The 18,959-nt window shown below is 46.2% G+C and overlaps 1 protein-coding gene across 1 annotated transcript; it reads right to left on the reverse strand.

The window, feature by feature from the left end:
- Positions 1-11,879: 11,879 nt before the first annotated feature.
- dusp4 (dual specificity phosphatase 4) lies at positions 11,880-18,337 on the reverse strand. Its single transcript, XM_084482858.1, has 4 exons — positions 17,845-18,337; positions 17,031-17,149; positions 14,425-14,644; positions 11,880-14,049 (listed from the first exon to the last, which is right to left on the reverse strand). Exons 1-4 carry the CDS (start codon positions 18,251-18,253, stop codon positions 13,676-13,678), a joined length of 1,122 nt encoding a protein of 373 aa, XP_084338984.1. The 5' UTR covers positions 18,254-18,337; the 3' UTR covers positions 11,880-13,675.
- Between the last annotated feature and the right edge of the window lie 622 nt (positions 18,338-18,959).

Here is an 18,959-nt window from a genome sequence, read left to right on the forward strand (position 1 = left end):
ATCCGTCAAACCCTCCACTGGTCTCTCCTCTCTCAAAGACCTACAAAACGTCCACTGGTCTCTCCTCTCTCAAGGACCTACAAACCCACCGCTGGTCTCTCCGTCAAACCCACCACTGGTCTCTCCTCTCACAACAACCTACAAACCCTCCAATGGTCTCTCCTCTCACAACAACCTACAAACCCTCCACTGGTCTCTCCGTCAAACCCTCCACTAGTCTCTCCTCTCTCAAAGACCTACAAACCCTCCACTGGTCTCTCCTCTCTCAAGGACCTACAAACCCACCACTGGTCTATCCGTCAAACCCTCCACTGGTCTCTCCTCACTCAAAGACCTACAAAACCTCCACTGGTCTCTCCTCTCTCAAGGACCTACAAACCCACCGCTGGTCTATCCATCAAACCCTCCACTGGTCTCTCCTCTCTCAAAGACCTACAAACCCTCCAATGGTCTCTCCTCTCTCAAAGACCTACAAACCCACCGCTGGTCTCTCCGTCAAAACCTCTGCTGGTCTCTCCTCTCGAGGACCTACAAACCCACCACTGGTCTCTCCTCTCGAGGACCTACAAACCCACCGCTGGTCTCTCCTCTCTCGTTTGGCTTTGTATTCCTTTGAGTATTGTCATCGTTATAACTGAAAATAAAGAGGTGTGATCTTTAACCTGGTACTGGTCAATCTTTGCATGTCATGGGGTACTAAGTGTGTGAGGGGCAATCTTTGCATGGCATGGGGCACTACTACATGTGAAGGGCAATATTTATCCTGGCATGGGGTACTAAGTGTGAGAGGGGTAATCGTTGCCTTTGCACGGGGCACTAAGTGAGTGGGGCGATCTTTAACCTTGCATGTGGAGCTAAGTGTGTGAGGGGCAAACTTTGCATGGCATGGGGCACTACTACATGTGAAGGGCAATATTTATCCTGGCATGGGGCACTAAGTGTGAGAGAGGCAATCTTTAACCTGGTACTGGTCACTACATGTGTGAGGGGAAATTTTTCTACTTCTTGTATTACCTGAACATTTGAATTTTCAGCTATAGGAGGACGCTACTCTTCCTGAAACACCCTTGAGTGTCTTTTGGTCGGACGTTTCTGGATGACTCAAGTCTGTGGCCTAAATCAAAGAGGATAACAAAGTGGGTGTTCAATACAGCTAGAGCCTGGAGCGATCTAGCATCTGGATCTCAATTCGACCCTTCTACACACTGGACAGGATGACTTGAGTGTCATGCAGCTTGGACTGCAGTGTGACTGAATCATGCAAACAATGGGAAGTGACAATGGCTACTTGGTACAATGGATGAAGGACTAACAGCATTCCGAATGGACAGAATCGGATGAGAAACCAACCAACTGACTGAAGATGGAAGATGAACAGTCTGCGACGTGGCTTCCCTACCTAACCTCAACATGATGGACTGCTGGCACGCCCTCTGGATCTCCTGTACTCCTGCCCTGAGATCCAAGTCTTTCTCGGGCTGAATTGTAACAAAGAGGCTAATTGGACCTGGGAGATGGGTCCCCCTTGAATCGGAAACCATCTTGGTAACATCCCAACTAGCATCCCTGTTGAGCTGCAGTTGTGCTCGACACAGCTGCAAAGGAGGTGAAGAAAGCCTCAGTGGGGCTTCAAGGTCTATGAAGAGGAACATTGAAATGTGCTCCATGATTCTCTCCTGTAAGAGCTGGGTTGTATTCTAGTCACCGAGAGGGGGAGCCTCACAGCCTACCCTTTGGCGTTTCGCCTTGGGGAGTCCCTGTCATGGTCTTGATGGACGTTCCAGGTCATGTAACTGATGTCACGACAGCCTTTTGAAAACTCTGTTTCTCCTGAGGTGGAACGTCTACAGAACTGTAGGCGTCAGATGGCACAGTATCCCAGCATGCATCTCTGGTCACTCAGGTCACACCCTGATCAGTAAGGCAACACTCATGCGATGTGCATGCAATGTTTTAGAGAGTAGTAAGGAAGTAGACAAAAGGCATGAGAACAGTTTGTTATTTTGTACTGTTGTCAGCCTTGTTTATGGGTGGGAATTATTTGCGAAATGGGGGGGATATGAAATGTATAGTCAATTATTTGTACATGAACCAACAGCAACAAACTACTAGATCTGCTCAAGGTAAGTCTGTTGGCTGTATTTTGCAACAAGACGACCAAAGCACCCCAAGATCTCCATCATCGTTCCAGCTCAAGGTAAGGGGCTTCTGCGGGGGGGTTGTAGTTAGATTCGAAACCGCTATGTGCACGGGTCTATAAAGATGCTGTCTGACTTCACAGGATCTCCTGGACCAGGGTGGACCAGAGGCTGAGGACCAGCAGGTGACCAGATCCCCAAGACCAGGCATGGGAGACCAGAGGCTGGAGACCAGATCCAGGGCGACCCGGAATCTGGTTAGCCTCCTAGCTGGACATTGTTAGCCTCCTAGCATAATGGATATCGTTAGCTTCATAGCATAATGGATATTGTTAGCCTCATAGCATAATCGACATCGCTAGCCTCATAGTATAATTGATATTGTAGCATAATTGACATGGGTAGCCTCATAGCGTAATGGACATTGGTAGCCTCATGGCGTAATCGACATGGGTAGCCTCATAGCGTAATCGTTATCGGTAGCCTCATTGACATCGTTGGCCTATGGCTAACATAGATTATGCTACGAGGCTAACGATTTGTGTTTTTCCTCTTGCAACATTTCAGTGACCCACCGACGGCGCCTCATCAGAGCTGGACGGTGGAGACTTCGGATTCAACGTCTACCTCGCAGGACGTGACTTAAGTCATGGGTTTTCAAGGGTTCCTTGTTTCTCAAGGGTTCCTTGGTTCCTACGAGGGTTCCTTCGAGGGTTCCTCATGGTTCAGTGTTAGGGACAGAGTTAGGGTCAGATGGTCTCACCATGAACCATTGTTTTTTTTTAATCACATCCCAGAATTGCTTCACTGTGCGCACAGATGTTGAAATGTATACTGATAGATATGATATAAAATAACTTAAAACGACCTGGCTGTGTGGCTTGTTGTGCAGTAATTTTTATTATACACATGCCTGTTACCCTAATAAGGTAAGGTTACCTCTCCCCTCCCCTATACCCTAACCTCCCCCCTCCCCTATACCCTAACCTCCCCTCTCCCCCCCATACCCTAACCTCCCCCCCCCTCCCATATCCTCTCCCAACCTCCCCCCCTTCCCTATACCCTAACCTCTCCCCTCCCCTATACCCTAACCGGCCCCCTCCTTAACCCTAACCCACTATGGGAGGCCTCTCAGAGCCCCGGCCCCTTGGGCCTTCACCGGCACTGGTGGTGCCCCTCTCCCTCTTGACTCGCCCTTGGGGGTCATAAAAGGAAATAGAATAAAAAGTATACTCAACTTTGCTCCGCGCCTCCTCAGACCCCAGCTGCTGCTCCTCCTGCTCCTCCTTCTCTTTCTTGTTTTATTCAATCCCTGCGCCAATATAATATATAGTGAAACATTGTGAAACAAATGACACCTCTAGCTAAATGTAGTAATGTAGAGAACCAGCTACAACCATGTTTTCATCCAAACGAGCCGTCTTTAGCGACGGCTCGCTATGAGACAGCTGCTATGAGCTGTCGGCTATCAGCCGCGAGTTTAGGGACCGTCCACGAAGTTCCGACAGCTTCTATGAGCTGTCGGCTATCATCCGCAAGCTTAGGGACCGTCTGCAAAGTGCAAAACGGAAAACTGTGTTTTTTCAGTGCTAAATAAATATTTTTATACTTTTAATAATTGTAATTGATTTATTCTTTTAATTGCAATGCCTTGATTTTAGTGAGGTTAGTACACAGTCATCGCTATAAATGCAATGGTAGGCCTACTAATAATTGGCATAATTTATTTCAGTGTTTCGGTTTTCGGTTTTCAGCCTTGGTTTCCTCATTTTCGGTTTTCGGTTTCGGCCAAGAATTTATTTCGGTGCATCCCTAATAAAGACATACAATCAACTTGATTGGTTGATTGTATGTCTACTGATTTGTTGTTGGCTGCGGCCTATGTATTCTTTGAGACACACAAAGGTGAATACCGTTCCATATTAGGAGACGTGACAGGTTTTCCTCCCTTCTAGTGGGAGTTTTCCGAAATAAGTCGGTTGATGGTGTTGATTGTTCCATGGTAAAGAATCCATGGATTTGTATACTTCGCTTATTTTTATACTATTATGTCTTGTAGGATGGTCATCTGAGATGACCATGGAGGGAATTTTGACATATAATAGCTAGGAAGTAATATCCTCACATAGCCACAGGGAGCAGTACCGAGCACATATAATAGCCAGCTATAATAACGGCACATAGCCACAAGATGTCAGCACCAGCACACATATAATAAACTAGGAGACGGGCGCTCAACACCATAGCCATTCAGAGCACATTATACATCATAGTGGTCACGCCTGCCAAAGCACTAGGGAGAGCGCGTTTCGACCGCGGCCCGCCAGCATAAAATGCAACGTGAGCTTGACTGAGCAAATAGCAGGTGCAGACTTATAGGCATGTGTATGACAGATTTAATGCATTTGTTTTATTTATCATTGTTATGTTATTTTTAATCCAGGAAAGGCCGCCGAGACAGGATCGCTTTTAACTCACTTTATTTGGTAAAGGTTTTGGTCTATCGTCTATGAAACAAAAGGAGAGGAATGGTATATAACACGCGCGGAGCGTCTCTAAGCTTTACATCTACGATATGCCGCCCAAGAGATTCTGGCTTCTTTCCGTTCAGCTGTTGCTTTTATAGTGAGGTGTGGTAGACTTCTTCTATAACGTTAAAAACTTGCTCACTTCATCTGTGTGTCCGTTGTTGCCCCCTATGTGCAAAAGGTTGCAGCATTTCTAAATGTGCTCAGTGCTGCTTCCTGTGGCTATGAGAATATTACCTCTCAATTGTTGAATGTGCTCGGTGCTGCTCCCTGTGGCTTATGTGAGAATATTACGGCTGAAATGTATTACATCATACTACACTGCAATATGATAAATAAAACGAATGCAAACCAAAAAAAAAAATATATATATATATATATATATATATATATATAGATATATATATATATAGATATATATATATATAGATATAGATATATATATATATAGATATTTTTTGTATTCTATTTGTATTTTCTTTTTGTTGGCCCACAGGCCACTAGTTGAATAGGCCTGGTGTAGACCATGACTTTATCCTGTTGACCTGCAGATCGGTCCGCTCTGAGTGGACCGCGGACAGCGGAAACAGGAGGTTTGACTTCCAGCAAGGAGTCGTGGCATCGATGGAAGTTTTTGCAAATGATCGACCATACTAGGATGTTATTTTGTTTTAATACATACACTTTTTAAAGCATGTGTACGTGCTGGATTCAGGACTGATCTTGCGCCGTTCTTGTGGTTACGTACTGTAGCTTAGCACAGTAGCCAACCGTGACTCTTAAACCTTGGCCCTCTGACCCCCCTTCCCCCGTCACGAAAAAAGCAAACCACCAGCTTAGCTTACTGTGTCCTCTCTATAGTACTGCAAAAGTTACCTATGACAATTCCAGCTCTGAAACAAAATTAATACGCTAGTCCAGCCTTAGCAATGCAGCAAGCAAACAGCACGGAGAGAGAGAGTTATCACCAAAAATAAAAACAGCTATCTCTTAAGCTTAAGCAAAATGCAAATCCTCCTGACAAATAACAACATGATCACATCATCACACAAGCTGTGTGTGCAGTTCAGTAGAATATGACAACGGCCCAGGGTGCAAAACGCATGACACCCTCGGGAGCCAGTCCATGGACTCCAGCCACGCCGGACACACACAACCACGCACAGCTTAACTCTAGCCCCGGGAAAGGAGCGACACACACGGCGAAACGCTGATCCGTGTCCCCCTCGGGAGCGGGTCCGTGGACACCAGCCACGCCGGACACACGCTGCGGTTTCTCACTGTCCATGGTTCTGAAGTCTGTCGCTGCTGTGGGCGCGCACAGCATTACATGAAATGTTATGCACATTTACCGTGCATAATGACCACTGAGTTGGTAAATTTACAGATTGACTGGTAATTCTGCACAATGGCCGTTTTCCCAAATAAACCTTAACATACACAAAACAGTGGCAGAGGCGGCCAGAGTAAAACCAGTTGGCACGGCGGCCTATACATTTTAAATAACTTACCCTTTGATGATCGCATTACTTGAAAACAAAGTCCATCCTCCTGTCCTTTTGGATTTAGTGGTTGATGGCGACTGATCCTTTGCTTTTAATTTAATTTACTTTTGCTCCTTGGTTGATCCCGTCATCCACGGGTATAGTTGGTGGAGTTGAAATACCTTTCAAAAGCTTTGGTTTTTTGAACCAATTTTAGCTCTGTGTGGGTCTTCCTGTTACGACTAACTCCAACTTTTTATTAAAAGTTAACCTAGAAAATGGCGTAAATAATAAATCAGAAACAATGTCCTCCTCCTCGGTTACGTTACTCGCGGCGGCTGCCATCGTGAAGTAAACCAGATCTTGCCCCATAAGCTAGTAGCGAGTTTATTGGCTTGTGGTTCGTGTCCCTCACAGCGGGCAGAACTTCATAAAGTTAGCGATAACAAAGCCCACCCATTTAGAGGGAAGATATGATTGGTCAATTTTACTGTCATTTGAAATTAGTCTCATTGAATTACTATTACTCGACCCTCTGTGAAATTATAGCGGGACCACCAATCACAGAGCTGCATAGCATTTTCCTTCCCAACAACTGCCGAGTCAGCAAAATTCTGATAGGCTGACAAAGGGCTTCTTTCATTTAACCCTTCACATTCCGGTTTGAAGGGTTTATTTCCTCAAACATTTTTGTTTAGATGTTGATTGTCAAATTATGAATTAATAAAATAAAATTAGAATATCTAGAATATCTTAGGCCCTCTCTGAGGGCCTAGAGGGCCCTGACGGTTCCCCTCTGTTATATATAAGCACATAAAAGTGGTTGTATGAGCTAAAACCCCTGAAAGAGGACTGTTTTGCAAAGCTTCTTTCTCGTGCGCCCTTTCTGCAGTTCAAGAGAGTTTGGCAATGTGGTGCAGCCTTAACACAGACACAACCAATGACAACGAGTCAGAATGATGGTTGTCGATGCCAAACTTTGTCTCCTCCTGAACAGTAATCCCCCGAGCCCTGTTTGCGATGGTCCGCCGATTTGAGCAGGAATATGCTGCAGTGCTCTGGCATCTTGTGTCTTCTGCTGCTGCGCAACTCTGAGTATGACCGCTCCAAGATGGCGGCCGCATTTCTTGCGTCCAAGCAGCCAATGCGGCGTCTACTCTTTCTAATGTCTATGGTGTTTCCTGTTCATTACTACCACTAGAGGGGAGTGTTTCCTGTTCTTCATTACTACCACTATAGAGGAGTGTTTCCTGTTCATTACTACCACTATAGGGGAGTGTTTCCTGTTCTTCATTACTACCACTATAGAGGAGTGTTTCCTGTTCTTCATTACTACCACTATAGAGGAGTGTTTCCTGTTCTTCATTACTACCACTATAGAGGAGTGTTTCCTGTTCTTCATTACTACCACTATAGAGGAGTGTTTCCTGTTCTTCATTACTACCACTATAGAGGAGTGTTTCCTGTTCATTACTACCACTATAGAGGAGTGTTTCCTGTTCTTCATTACTACCACTATAGAGGAGTGTTTCCTGTTCTTCATTACTACCACTATAGAGGAGTGTTTCCTGTTCTTCATTACTACCACTAGAGGAGTGTTTCCTGTTCTTCATTACTACCACTATAGGGGAGTGTTTCCTGTTCTTCATTACTACCACTATAGGGGAGTGTTTCCTGTTCTTCATTACTACCACTAGAGGGGAGTGTTTCCTGTTCTTCATTACTACCACTAGAGGGGAGTGTTTCCTGTTCTTCATTACTACCACTAGAGGAGTGTTTCCTGTTCTTCATTACTACCACTATAGAGGAGTGTTTCCTGTTCTTCATTACTACCACTATAGGGGAGTGTTTCCTGTTCATTACTACCACTATAGGGGAGTGTTTCCTGTTCTTCATTACTACCACTATAGAGGAGTGTTTCCTGTTCTTCATTACTACCACTATAGAGGAGTGTTTCCTGTTCTTCATTACTACCACTATAGAGGAGTGTTTCCTGTTCTTCATTACTACCACTAGAGGGGAGTGTTTCCTGTTCTTCATTACTACCACTATAGGGGAGTGTTTCCTGTTCTTCATTACTACCACTATAGAGGAGTGTTTCCTGTTCTTCATTACTACCACTAGAGGGGAGTGTTTCCTGTTCTTCATTACTACCACTAGAGGGGAGTGTTTCCTGTTCTTCATTACTACCACTATAGGGGAGTGTTTCCTGTTCTTCATTACTACCACTAGAGGGGAGTGTTTCCTGTTCTTCATTACTACCACTAGAGGGGAGTGTTTCCTGTTCTTCATTACTACCACTATAGAGGAGTGTTTCCTGTTCTTCATTACTACCACTAGAGGAGTGTTTCCTGTTCTTCATTACTACCACTATAGGGGAGTGTTTCCTGTTCTTCATTACTACCACTATAGGGGAGTGTTTCCTGTTCTTCATTACTACCACTAGAGGGGAGTGTTTCCTGTTCTTCATTACTACCACTAGAGGGGAGTGTTTCCTGTTCTTCATTACTACCACTAGAGGAGTGTTTCCTGTTCTTCATTACTACCACTATAGAGGAGTGTTTCCTGTTCTTCATTACTACCACTATAGGGGAGTGTTTCCTGTTCATTACTACCACTATAGGGGAGTGTTTCCTGTTCTTCATTACTACCACTATAGAGGAGTGTTTCCTGTTCTTCATTACTACCACTATAGAGGAGTGTTTCCTGTTCTTCATTACTACCACTATAGAGGAGTGTTTCCTGTTCTTCATTACTACCACTAGAGGGGAGTGTTTCCTGTTCTTCATTACTACCACTATAGGGGAGTGTTTCCTGTTCTTCATTACTACCACTATAGAGGAGTGTTTCCTGTTCTTCATTACTACCACTAGAGGGGAGTGTTTCCTGTTCTTCATTACTACCACTAGAGGGGAGTGTTTCCTGTTCTTCATTACTACCACTATAGGGGAGTGTTTCCTGTTCTTCATTACTACCACTATAGAGGAGTGTTTCCTGTTCTTCATTACTACCACTAGAGGGGAGTGTTTCCTGTTCTTCATTACTACCACTATAGAGGAGTGTTTCCTGTTCATTACTACCACTAGAGGGGAGTGTTTCCTGTTCTTCATTACTACCACTATAGAGGAGTGTTTCCTGTTCATTACTACCACTATAGAGGAGTGTTTCCTGTTCTTCATTACTACCACTATAGAGGAGTGTTTCCTGTTCTTCATTACTACCACTATAGAGGAGTGTTTCCTGTTCTTCATTACTACCACTATAGAGGAGTGTTTCCTGTTCTTCATTACTACCACTATAGAGGAGTGTTTCCTGTTCATTACTACCACTATAGAGGAGTGTTTCCTGTTCTTCATTACTACCACTATAGAGGAGTGTTTCCTGTTCTTCATTACTACCACTAGAGGGGAGTGTTTCCTGTTCTTCATTACTACCACTATAGAGGAGTGTTTCCTGTTCATTACTACCACTAGAGGGGAGTGTTTCCTGTTCATTACTACCACTAGAGGGGAGTGTTTCCTGTTCTTCATTACTACCACTATAGAGGAGTGTTTCCTGTTCATTACTACCACTATAGAGGAGTGTTTCCTGTTCTTCATTACTACCACTATAGAGGAGTGTTTCCTGTTCTTCATTACTACCACTAGAGGAGTGTTTCCTGTTCTTCATTACTACCACTAGAGGGGAGTGTTTCCTGTTCTTCATTACTACCACTATAGAGGAGTGTTTCCTGTTCATTACTACCACTATAGAGGAGTGTTTCCTGTTCTTCATTACTACCACTAGAGGGGAGTGTTTCCTGTTCATTACTACCACTATAGAGGAGTGTTTCCTGTTCATTACTACCACTATAGAGGAGTGTTTCCTGTTCTTCATTACTACCACTAGAGGAGTGTTTCCTGTTCTTCATTACTACCACTAGAGGGGAGTGTTTCCTGTTCTTCATTACTACCACTATAGAGGAGTGTTTCCTGTTCTTCATTACTACCACTATAGAGGAGTGTTTCCTGTTCATTACTACCACTATAGGGGAGTGTTTCCTGTTCTTCATTACTACCACTAGAGGGGAGTGTTTCCTGTTCATTACTACCACTAGAGGAGTGTTTCCTGTTCATTACTACCACTAGAGGGGAGTGTTTCCTGTTCATTACTACCACTATAGAGGAGTGTTTCCTGTTCATTACTACCACTATAGAGGAGTGTTTCCTGTTCTTCATTACTACCACTATAGAGGAGTGTTTCCTGTTCATTACTACCACTAGAGGGGAGTGTTTCCTGTTCATTACTACCACTAGAGGGGAGTGTTTCCTGTTCTTCATTACTACCACTATAGAGGAGTGTTTCCTGTTCTTCATTACTACCACTATAGAGGAGTGTTTCCTGTTCTTCATTACTACCACTATAGAGGAGTGTTTCCTGTTCATTACTACCACTATAGAGGAGTGTTTCCTGTTCATTACTACCACTATAGAGGAGTGTTTCCTGTTCTTCATTACTACCACTATAGAGGAGTGTTTCCTGTTCTTCATTACTACCACTAGAGGGGAGTGTTTCCTGTTCTTCATTACTACCACTATAGAGGAGTGTTTCCTGTTCATTACTACCACTATAGAGGAGTGTTTCCTGTTCTTCATTACTACCACTATAGAGGAGTGTTTCCTGTTCTTCATTACTACCACTATAGAGGAGTGTTTCCTGTTCTTCATTACTACCACTATAGAGGAGTGTTTCCTGTTCTTCATTACTACCACTATAGAGGAGTGTTTCCTGTTCTTCATTACTACCACTAGAGGGGAGTGTTTCCTGTTCTTCATTACTACCACTATAGAGGAGTGTTTCCTGTTCATTACTACCACTATAGAGGAGTGTTTCCTGTTCTTCATTACTACCACTATAGAGGAGTGTTTCCTGTTCTTCATTACTACCACTATAGAGGAGTGTTTCCTGTTCATTACTACCACTAGAGGGGAGTGTTTCCTGTTCATTACTACCACTAGAGGGGAGTGTTTCCTGTTCATTACTACCACTAGAGGAGTGTACAGTGTACAGAGAGGCTACAGAAAGTATATTAAGAAGATTGTTTTATTCAACAATGGAACTTTAGTAATAAATAGAGGCATGAATTATGCATTCCATGGTGAAATTGGAGGAAATCTTTATACAAATGTCCAAGAAGTGGAAAATCGATTTCACCCACAGTGACAGATAGACAGGGAGTGTTGAGACAACACAGAGACAGACGGCACAATCTTTAGAAAGAAGTATTGCAATTTTTAAAGGAATGTGTCTCTCTCTTCCCCTCAATCAAGACAGAACCCAAGGTTGAACAAAAGTCTATTACCCCGATGTGCAAATGATTCATAAATAATAAATAAGAGTATTGCATCCCTAACAAAGTGCTACCGAGAGGCACCAACAAACTTCATAAAACCAAAATATTAATTGTCACTGTGTGTGTGTGTGTGTGTGTGTGTGTGTGTGTGTGTGTGTGTGTGTGTGTGTGTGTGTGTGTGTGTGTGTGTGTGTGTGTGTGTGTGTGTGTGTGTGTGTGTAAAAATGTTGTGCTTTCTGGAGGTCTATTACAGTCTGTTCTTTTTCCCCCAGACCATTCAAAGCAGCATAAATCAGTACATTGTGTTATCGTGCATTAAACAAGGTATTGTAGCTGATAACACAATCAGTGCATTGTGTTATCATGCATTAAACAAGGTATTGTAGCTGTGTATCTGTTTTTTTTTCCTAAGTTTTGCATTTACTGCTTGAGAAGTAGAATGGATCATTTTGGTCCTTGATATTGTTGGTAGGCAGTCCATATCTACGTGCTTTTGGTCATAAGATATGGCCATGTAGATAAAGCTTACAAGCTTCAACAGTGTCTCCAGGAGCCTATGACGGTAGAAATTGCTTGTTTAACAATTATTATTTGTATATTTTGCATTACAATCATATCCAATAGAGAAAATAAATACAAAAGCACTTGAATTAATAAATATTTACGAAACCAAATCATGTATCATCAAACACAAGCATTTAACCTTTCCATTTTAAATTTGCCCCAAAAATTATTCAAGTGCTTTATGCTAAATAACAGACTTCTGAAATTATTTTCACAGAAAACTGCTTGTGCAGACTGCTTCTGCTGTGGACCCTTTCTATGTTTTCTCTTGAGTATATAAGAAGCAGCCTCATGTTGTCACAGCCTGGACAACAATGAACACCTGAGTCATGGAAGAGCTTGATTATCATAATTAACCTCTTGACATTTCTATCGTTTTGAAATCCATATTTCTTCCATTTTGTTTGTTAATGTAGGAAACTGACAATACACACGTAAAGGTCATTGTGTCTTCAGAACATCGTAGAGTTACCAACCAACGATTTGAGAATGGGATTAAAACCTTATTCACATCGAAGAAACAGTGTTATTGGTCGTGTGTGTGTGTGTGTGTGTGTGTGTGTGTGTGTGTGTGTGTGTGTGTGTGTGTGTGTGTGTGTGTGTGTGTGTGTGTGTGTGTGTGTGTGTGTGTGTGTGTGTGTGTGTGTGTGTGTGTTCGTTCGTATGCTGTTCATCTAAGGCAAAGCAGAGAGGGGTTTCCCGGCCCAGGGGCTGTCTCTGTTAACCCTCCAAACACCTCTCTACGGCGGGGTGAGACAGGAGAGAGCCGGGGTGGGGTGAGAGGAAGGAGGGGTGAATTAGATGAGAACAGGAGATGAGAGAGAGGGAGATGAAAGGATAAGGACAGGAGGTTGTGCGTGGGCGAGAGAGAGAGATAAAGAGGTAGGGCGAGAGAGAGCGAGAGAGAGACAGGAAGCTCAGCCAGCACAGCACCTGTCACGGAAGACTCCTGCTCTCCTTCCCAAAGACCCCCGCGAGAGAGACACCCCCGCAAGAGAGAGAGAGACACCCCCGCGAGAGAGGGAGAGAGAGAGCGAGAGAGAGAGCGCCCTTCAGAAGCACTGCTTCCTTCCTGTGTCCATCTCCTGTCTTTTGAAAACCTGCCGTCTCCATAGCAACGCCCCCTTGGACCACAGTCGCCCCCACCATTCATTCACTCCCGGTGAAGAGAGAGAGAGAGAGAGAGAGAGAGAGAGAGAGAGAGAGAGAGAGAGAGAGAGAGAGAGAGAGAGAGAGAGAGAGAGAGAGAGAGAGAGAGAGAGAGAGAGAGAGAGAGAGAGAGAGAGAGAGAGAGAGAGAGAGAGAGAGAGAGAGAGAGAGAGAGAGAGAGAGCTGCAGTGAGGCTCAGTGTCTTTAAACTGGTTTTGACCTCAACCCGTTTCTGCTCTGTTTGAACCGATCCCCGGTGGAAGCAGACGATACCCGCCCCGTCGCCGGGCGCCGCCCCGTCGCCGGGCACCGCCTGGTATCAGGGTGTCGTTCAGTCCGTGTTGGTTCAGAGATCCCTCCCCCTTTCCCACCGCCTCCTCGGAGCACCGGGCGCCGTCCCTCCACGTGATTGACTGATCAGTCCGGCCAATGACGGCCCAGCCATGGCTCAGTCCCTCCCCTCAGGGGGAGGCGGGCCCCTCAGTAGGGCGAGGTGGTGAGGGGCCCCCCGTGGTGCAGGTAGCCCGGGTTCACCACCACCGACACCGGGAAGCTGAAGATGAAGGGCGAGGTGGGCGTGGCCGGCCTGGAGGTGGACTTGGGCCCCAGCAGGGGGCTGGCGGCGGCGGCGGCGGCGCAGGAAGTGGCGAGCACCTGGGACTCGAACTGCAGCAGCTGGCCCATGAAGCTGAAGTTGGGGGAGATGATGCTGCGGCGCCGCCGCACGAACTCAAAGGCCTCGTCCAGACGCACCCTCTTCCTCTTCATCAGGTAGGCCAGGCAGATGGTGGCCGAGCGGGAGATGCCCGCCTGGCAGTGCACCAGCACGCGCCCGCTGGAGTCCCGCACCGAGTCTGGGGGGAGGAGGACAGGGTCTGGTGAAGGTTCACTCTCATCCCCACACTAAACACTAGGAGGACAGGGTCTGGTGGAGGTTCACTCTCATCCCCACACTAAACACTAGGAGGACAGGGTCTGGTGAAGGTTCACTCTCATCCCCACACTAAACACTAGGAGGACAGGGTCTGGTGGAGGTTCACTCTCATCCCCACACTAAACACTAGGAGGACAGGGTCTGGTGGAGGTTCACTCTCATCCCCACACTAAACACTAGGAGGACAGGGTCTGGTGGAGGTTCACTCTCATCCCCACACTAAACACTAGGAGGACAGGGTCTGGTGGAGGTTCACTCTCATCCCCACACTAAACACTAAATGAGTCCCACTGACCTATGAACTCGATGGCCTCCAGGAACCAGGAGCTGATGTCCTCCTTGTGGTTGTCCTCCACCGGGATGCTCTTGTACTGGTAGTCCCCCTGGAAGTGGTTGGGGCAGTCGGACGACACGTTGAGCAGCGCCGAGATCCCCACCGTGTTCAGGACGTCACGCCGGGACGCGTGCAGCGCGCTGCCCAGGTACAGGAAGGGGAGGATCTCCACCGGGCCCCCCTGGACACACACACACACACACACACACACGTTAGTCACCTTCCTAGTCGGGGTGCATGTTGGGGTATTCATAGCAGCTCCGACCGTCAGTAATTAGTCAGTAATTATAGTTATATATATATATATATATATATATATATATATATATATATCATGGATCACAGATTCTTGTGTTCTCATATTTGGTCTGAGAGGAGACTGGATTCTACACCTGATATAACACATTTACAAAAGTATTGCTTCTCTTGCAGGCCCAACCCTATGGAAACAATATAATAGACGGGGTTTTCAGAATGTTAAGTAGATTTTACATTTTTCGGTATTTGGAGAAATGTTCTTTCCCACACAAAATGTCTACACTCAACTTCATATTCTTCTACGAATCCCTGTGAATATAGGGATATATAGTGTGAATATAGGGATATATAGTGTGAATATAGGGATATATAGTGTGAATATAGGGATATATAGTGTGAATATAGGGATATATAGTGTGAATATAGGGATATATAGTGTGAATATAGGGATATATAGTGTGAATATAGGGATATATAGTGTGAATATAGGGATTCATAACAGCTCAGATGATCGGTTTAGGATGGAAAGTGGGATTGGGATTTAATATATGATCATTATTGGAATTTGAATTAAAACATAATTTTGGTATATAATAAAAAAAGTGTAGGAAGATAATTGTAATTAAATAAGATAAATATAGCAATGATTGGTTTATATTTCCATTCTAGTTCTATATTTTGCTAAAGGCTGCATGTCTCTTCCTCCTATAGAGCAGGTATCACATGACACTAAAGCACGACGCGGCCATGTACCGGACGTCTGCAGCGGTCCCGGGAGTGGACCTTATTGATCACTGACCAGCGGCCGGCCAGGAAGTGATCGATAGCGCTAAGAGGTCCGGGCCGGACCAAATGTTCGTCATCGTGGGGTCGATGCCCCGCGCTTCTACACAGAGGTCGTTACACTTTAGAAGCACTCCGGATTAAGCTAGTTATTTATTCATACGCTGGAACAGGCCGGAAACACTAGCCCACGATTATGGACATAGTGGGCACTGCAGCCTCCACCACAACACTAGCCCATGATTATGGACATAGTGGGGACTGCAGCCTCCACCACAACACTAGCCCACGATTATGGACATAGTGGGCACTGCAGCCTCCACCACAACACTAGCCCACGATTATGGACATAGTGGGCACTGCAGCCTCCACCACAACACTAGCCCACGATTATGGACATAGTGGGCACTGCAGCCTCCACCACAACACTAGCCCACGATTATGGACATAGTGGGGACTGCAGCCTCCACCACAACACTAGCCCATGATTATGGACATAGTGGGGACTGCAGCCTCCACCACAACACTAGCCCACGATTATGGACATAGTGGGGACTGCAGCCTCCACCACAACACTAGCCCATGATTATGGACATAGTGGGCACTGCAGCCTCCACCACAACACTAGCCCATGATTATGGACATAGTGGGGACTGCAGCCTCCACCACAACACTAGCCCATGATTATGGACATAGTGGGCACTGCAGCCTCCACCACAACACTAGCCCATGATTATGGACATAGTGGGGACTGCAGCCTCCACCACAACACTAGCCCATGATTATGGACATAGTGGGCACTGCAGCCTCCACCACAACACTAGCCCATGATTATGGACATAGTGGGCACTGCAGCCTCCACCACAACACTAGCCCATGATTATGGACATAGTGGGGACTGCAGCCTCCACCACAACACTAGCCCATGATTATGGACATAGTGGGCACTGCAGCCTCCACCACAACACTAGCCCATGATTATGGACATAGTGGGGACTGCAGCCTCCACCACAACACTAGCCCATGATTATGGACATAGTGGGCACTGCAGCCTCCACCACAACACTAGCCCATGATTATGGACATAGTGGGGACTGCAGCCTCCACCACAACATGAACGCTTGACATCAGACCCGGACCTCATCTACGTTCCATCCATTTTGTGATGTATCGTGTGTGTGTGTGTGTGTGTGTGAGTGATATATCGTGTGTGTGTGTGTGTGTGTGTGATGTATCGTGTGTGTGTGTGTGTGTGTGATGTATCGTGTGTGTGTGTGTGTGTGTGTGTGTGTGTGTGTGTGTGTGTGTGTGTGTGTGTGTGTGTGTGTGTGTGTGTGTGTGTTGTATCGTGTGTGTGTGTGTGTTGTATCGTGAGTGTGTGTGAGTGAGTGAGTGTGTGCTGTATTGTGAGTGCGTACGTGTGTGTGTGTGTGTGTGTGTGTGTGTGTGTGTGTGTGTGTGTGTGTGTGTGTGTGTGTGTGTGTGTGTGTGTGTGTGTGTGTGTGTGTGTGTGTGTGTGTGTGTACCTGGTCGTGGTGGGGCGTTCCGCAGCAGGAGTCCAGGCTGGCCTGGCTGCTGAGGGCCGGTAGGGCCTTAGTCTTCAGGCAGTACTCCGGGTACTCGCTGAAGAACCGGTCGTAGCCGCCTGGAGAGACACCATCAATGCACACAATTTACACACACATCGTGCACTTCATACAATTAAAGGCTTTATTCTCCCCTCTGAAGGGAGTCGGTTTACCACAGAACAGACCCGCTCCGTTCTGTTCATCTAATCGATTCATATAGATCCGTTTCTATAGATCTGTGATTTCTACCCTTAATAATAAACTCCTCGTTGTCGTGTCCAAATGCGCGTGCGTCATCGGGACTCAAGAATGCGCCTCGACGCACGCGGCCGCGTGTGTTATCGATCGGCTCACTCGCGCACCACCATTACCTCATTGGCTCGGCCAGCATTGCGCGTATCCTACAACTGAATTGTGTACGCGAGAGTATGTATGTACATACATACATACATACATACATAATAATAATGTATGTATCATACATACATACATACATACATACATAATGTATGTATCATACATACATACATACATACATAATAATGTATGTATCATTCATACATACATACATACATACATACATAATAATGTATGCATGTTATAGTAGCATTTACACGTGGCACACATTGTGCACGCAAATACTGCATTAAGCAACCAGCGATGTGTACTTGAACACATTTCTATAAAATAGAAAATAACCACCAACAATCCCCTCACATGCAACACATATTATAACTGGATAATAACTTACACATGCGGTGGTTTTATTTACCTTTGAGCAAGAACACGTTCGTCCCGCGCGCGTCCGTGCACAGCCCGTTCAGCACGAGCGTCAGCGTGCTGTCCTCCCGCACCGACTCGGCGTCCGCGCTGCGCTCGTCGTACAGCACCACCGCGGAGTACAGCCCCGCGGCGAGCCGGGCCCGCGCCTCCTCGTCCCCGGCCAGGATGCGCTCCAGGCTGAGCGCCGCGCCCTTCGCGCGCCGCCGCACGATGCTGTTGCAGCGCGCGTTGACCGCGCCGCGGACGTGGCCCGCGCTGAACGCGAGGAACGAGCGGCAGTCGAGCAGCAGACACTTGCCGCCGTCGTCCTTCAGCAGCCGCTTGAGCACGCTGCAGTCCATCTCGCACAGGTCCTCCGTCGTGGACGCCGTCGTCGCGTTCGCTTGATGGTCCCCCATAGCGGCCGTGTTCTTATATTCCCTAGTCGTTTTTTTGCGCCGTTTTGCGTTGAGACGAGACGTGACGCGTGGACCGAGACTAGCTGCGAGTCCGTTAAGTAGGTTGTGTTTGTGACCGCTGACACCGCGAGCTCCTGGTGCAACGCGTCACAGCGGAGGTGACGTCAGCCCAGCTCAGCCAATAGGCGCAGAGCACACCCTTTCTCACACCCTTTCTCTCCGCTGTGTCCTTTTCCTTTATTGTCGTTCATTCATAAAAAGTGGAAGATCAATGAAGCGATTTGTGTTTACTAGTATCCACGAGGCTGGTTGACCGTTTGAGATCTACATTTAATATCCCATATACGGACCACTATACAGGCTATAGGTGACATGTAATGTTATCATTAAACATGCACTAGTCTCCAGTAATTGTTCCTGTGTGTGCGTGTGTGTGTGCGTGTGAGTGTGTGTGTGCGTGTGTGTGACTGTGTGTGAGTGTGTGTGTGCCTATGCATTATCATTCTCTACCATAAAGGTGTGCGCTGGGGTATTTGCATGACAATCTCCTCTTTAAATACGGAAACACACATTTAGCAAGAAGAAGGAGACCGCAGATCCACAGAAGAGAGCTCACCTGCTCACCTGGTCACCTGCTCACCTGGTCACCTGCTCACCTGCTCACCTGGTCACCTGCTCACCTGCTCACCTGGTCACCTGCTCACCT

The sequence above is a fragment of the Micromesistius poutassou genome (genome assembly GCF_964030765.1).
Source record: "Micromesistius poutassou genome assembly, chromosome: 18".
Lineage (NCBI taxonomy): Eukaryota > Metazoa > Chordata > Actinopteri > Gadiformes > Gadidae > Micromesistius > Micromesistius poutassou.

What these genes read in the sequence shown, in the direction of transcription:
- dusp4 (XM_084482858.1), bottom strand. Translation starts at nt 18,253, where the DNA reads ATGGGGGACCATCAAGCGAACGCGACGACGGCGTCCACGACGGAGGAC. An exon ending in GAACGTGTTCTTGCTCAAAG is followed by an intron (nt 17,150 to 17,844) that starts GTAAATAAAACC and finishes GTGTCTCTCCAG; the next exon opens with GCGGCTACGACCGGTTCTTC. An exon ending in GAACGCCCCACCACGACCAG is followed by an intron (nt 14,645 to 17,030) that starts GTACACACACAC and finishes GTGTGTGTCCAG; the next exon opens with GGGGGCCCGGTGGAGATCCT.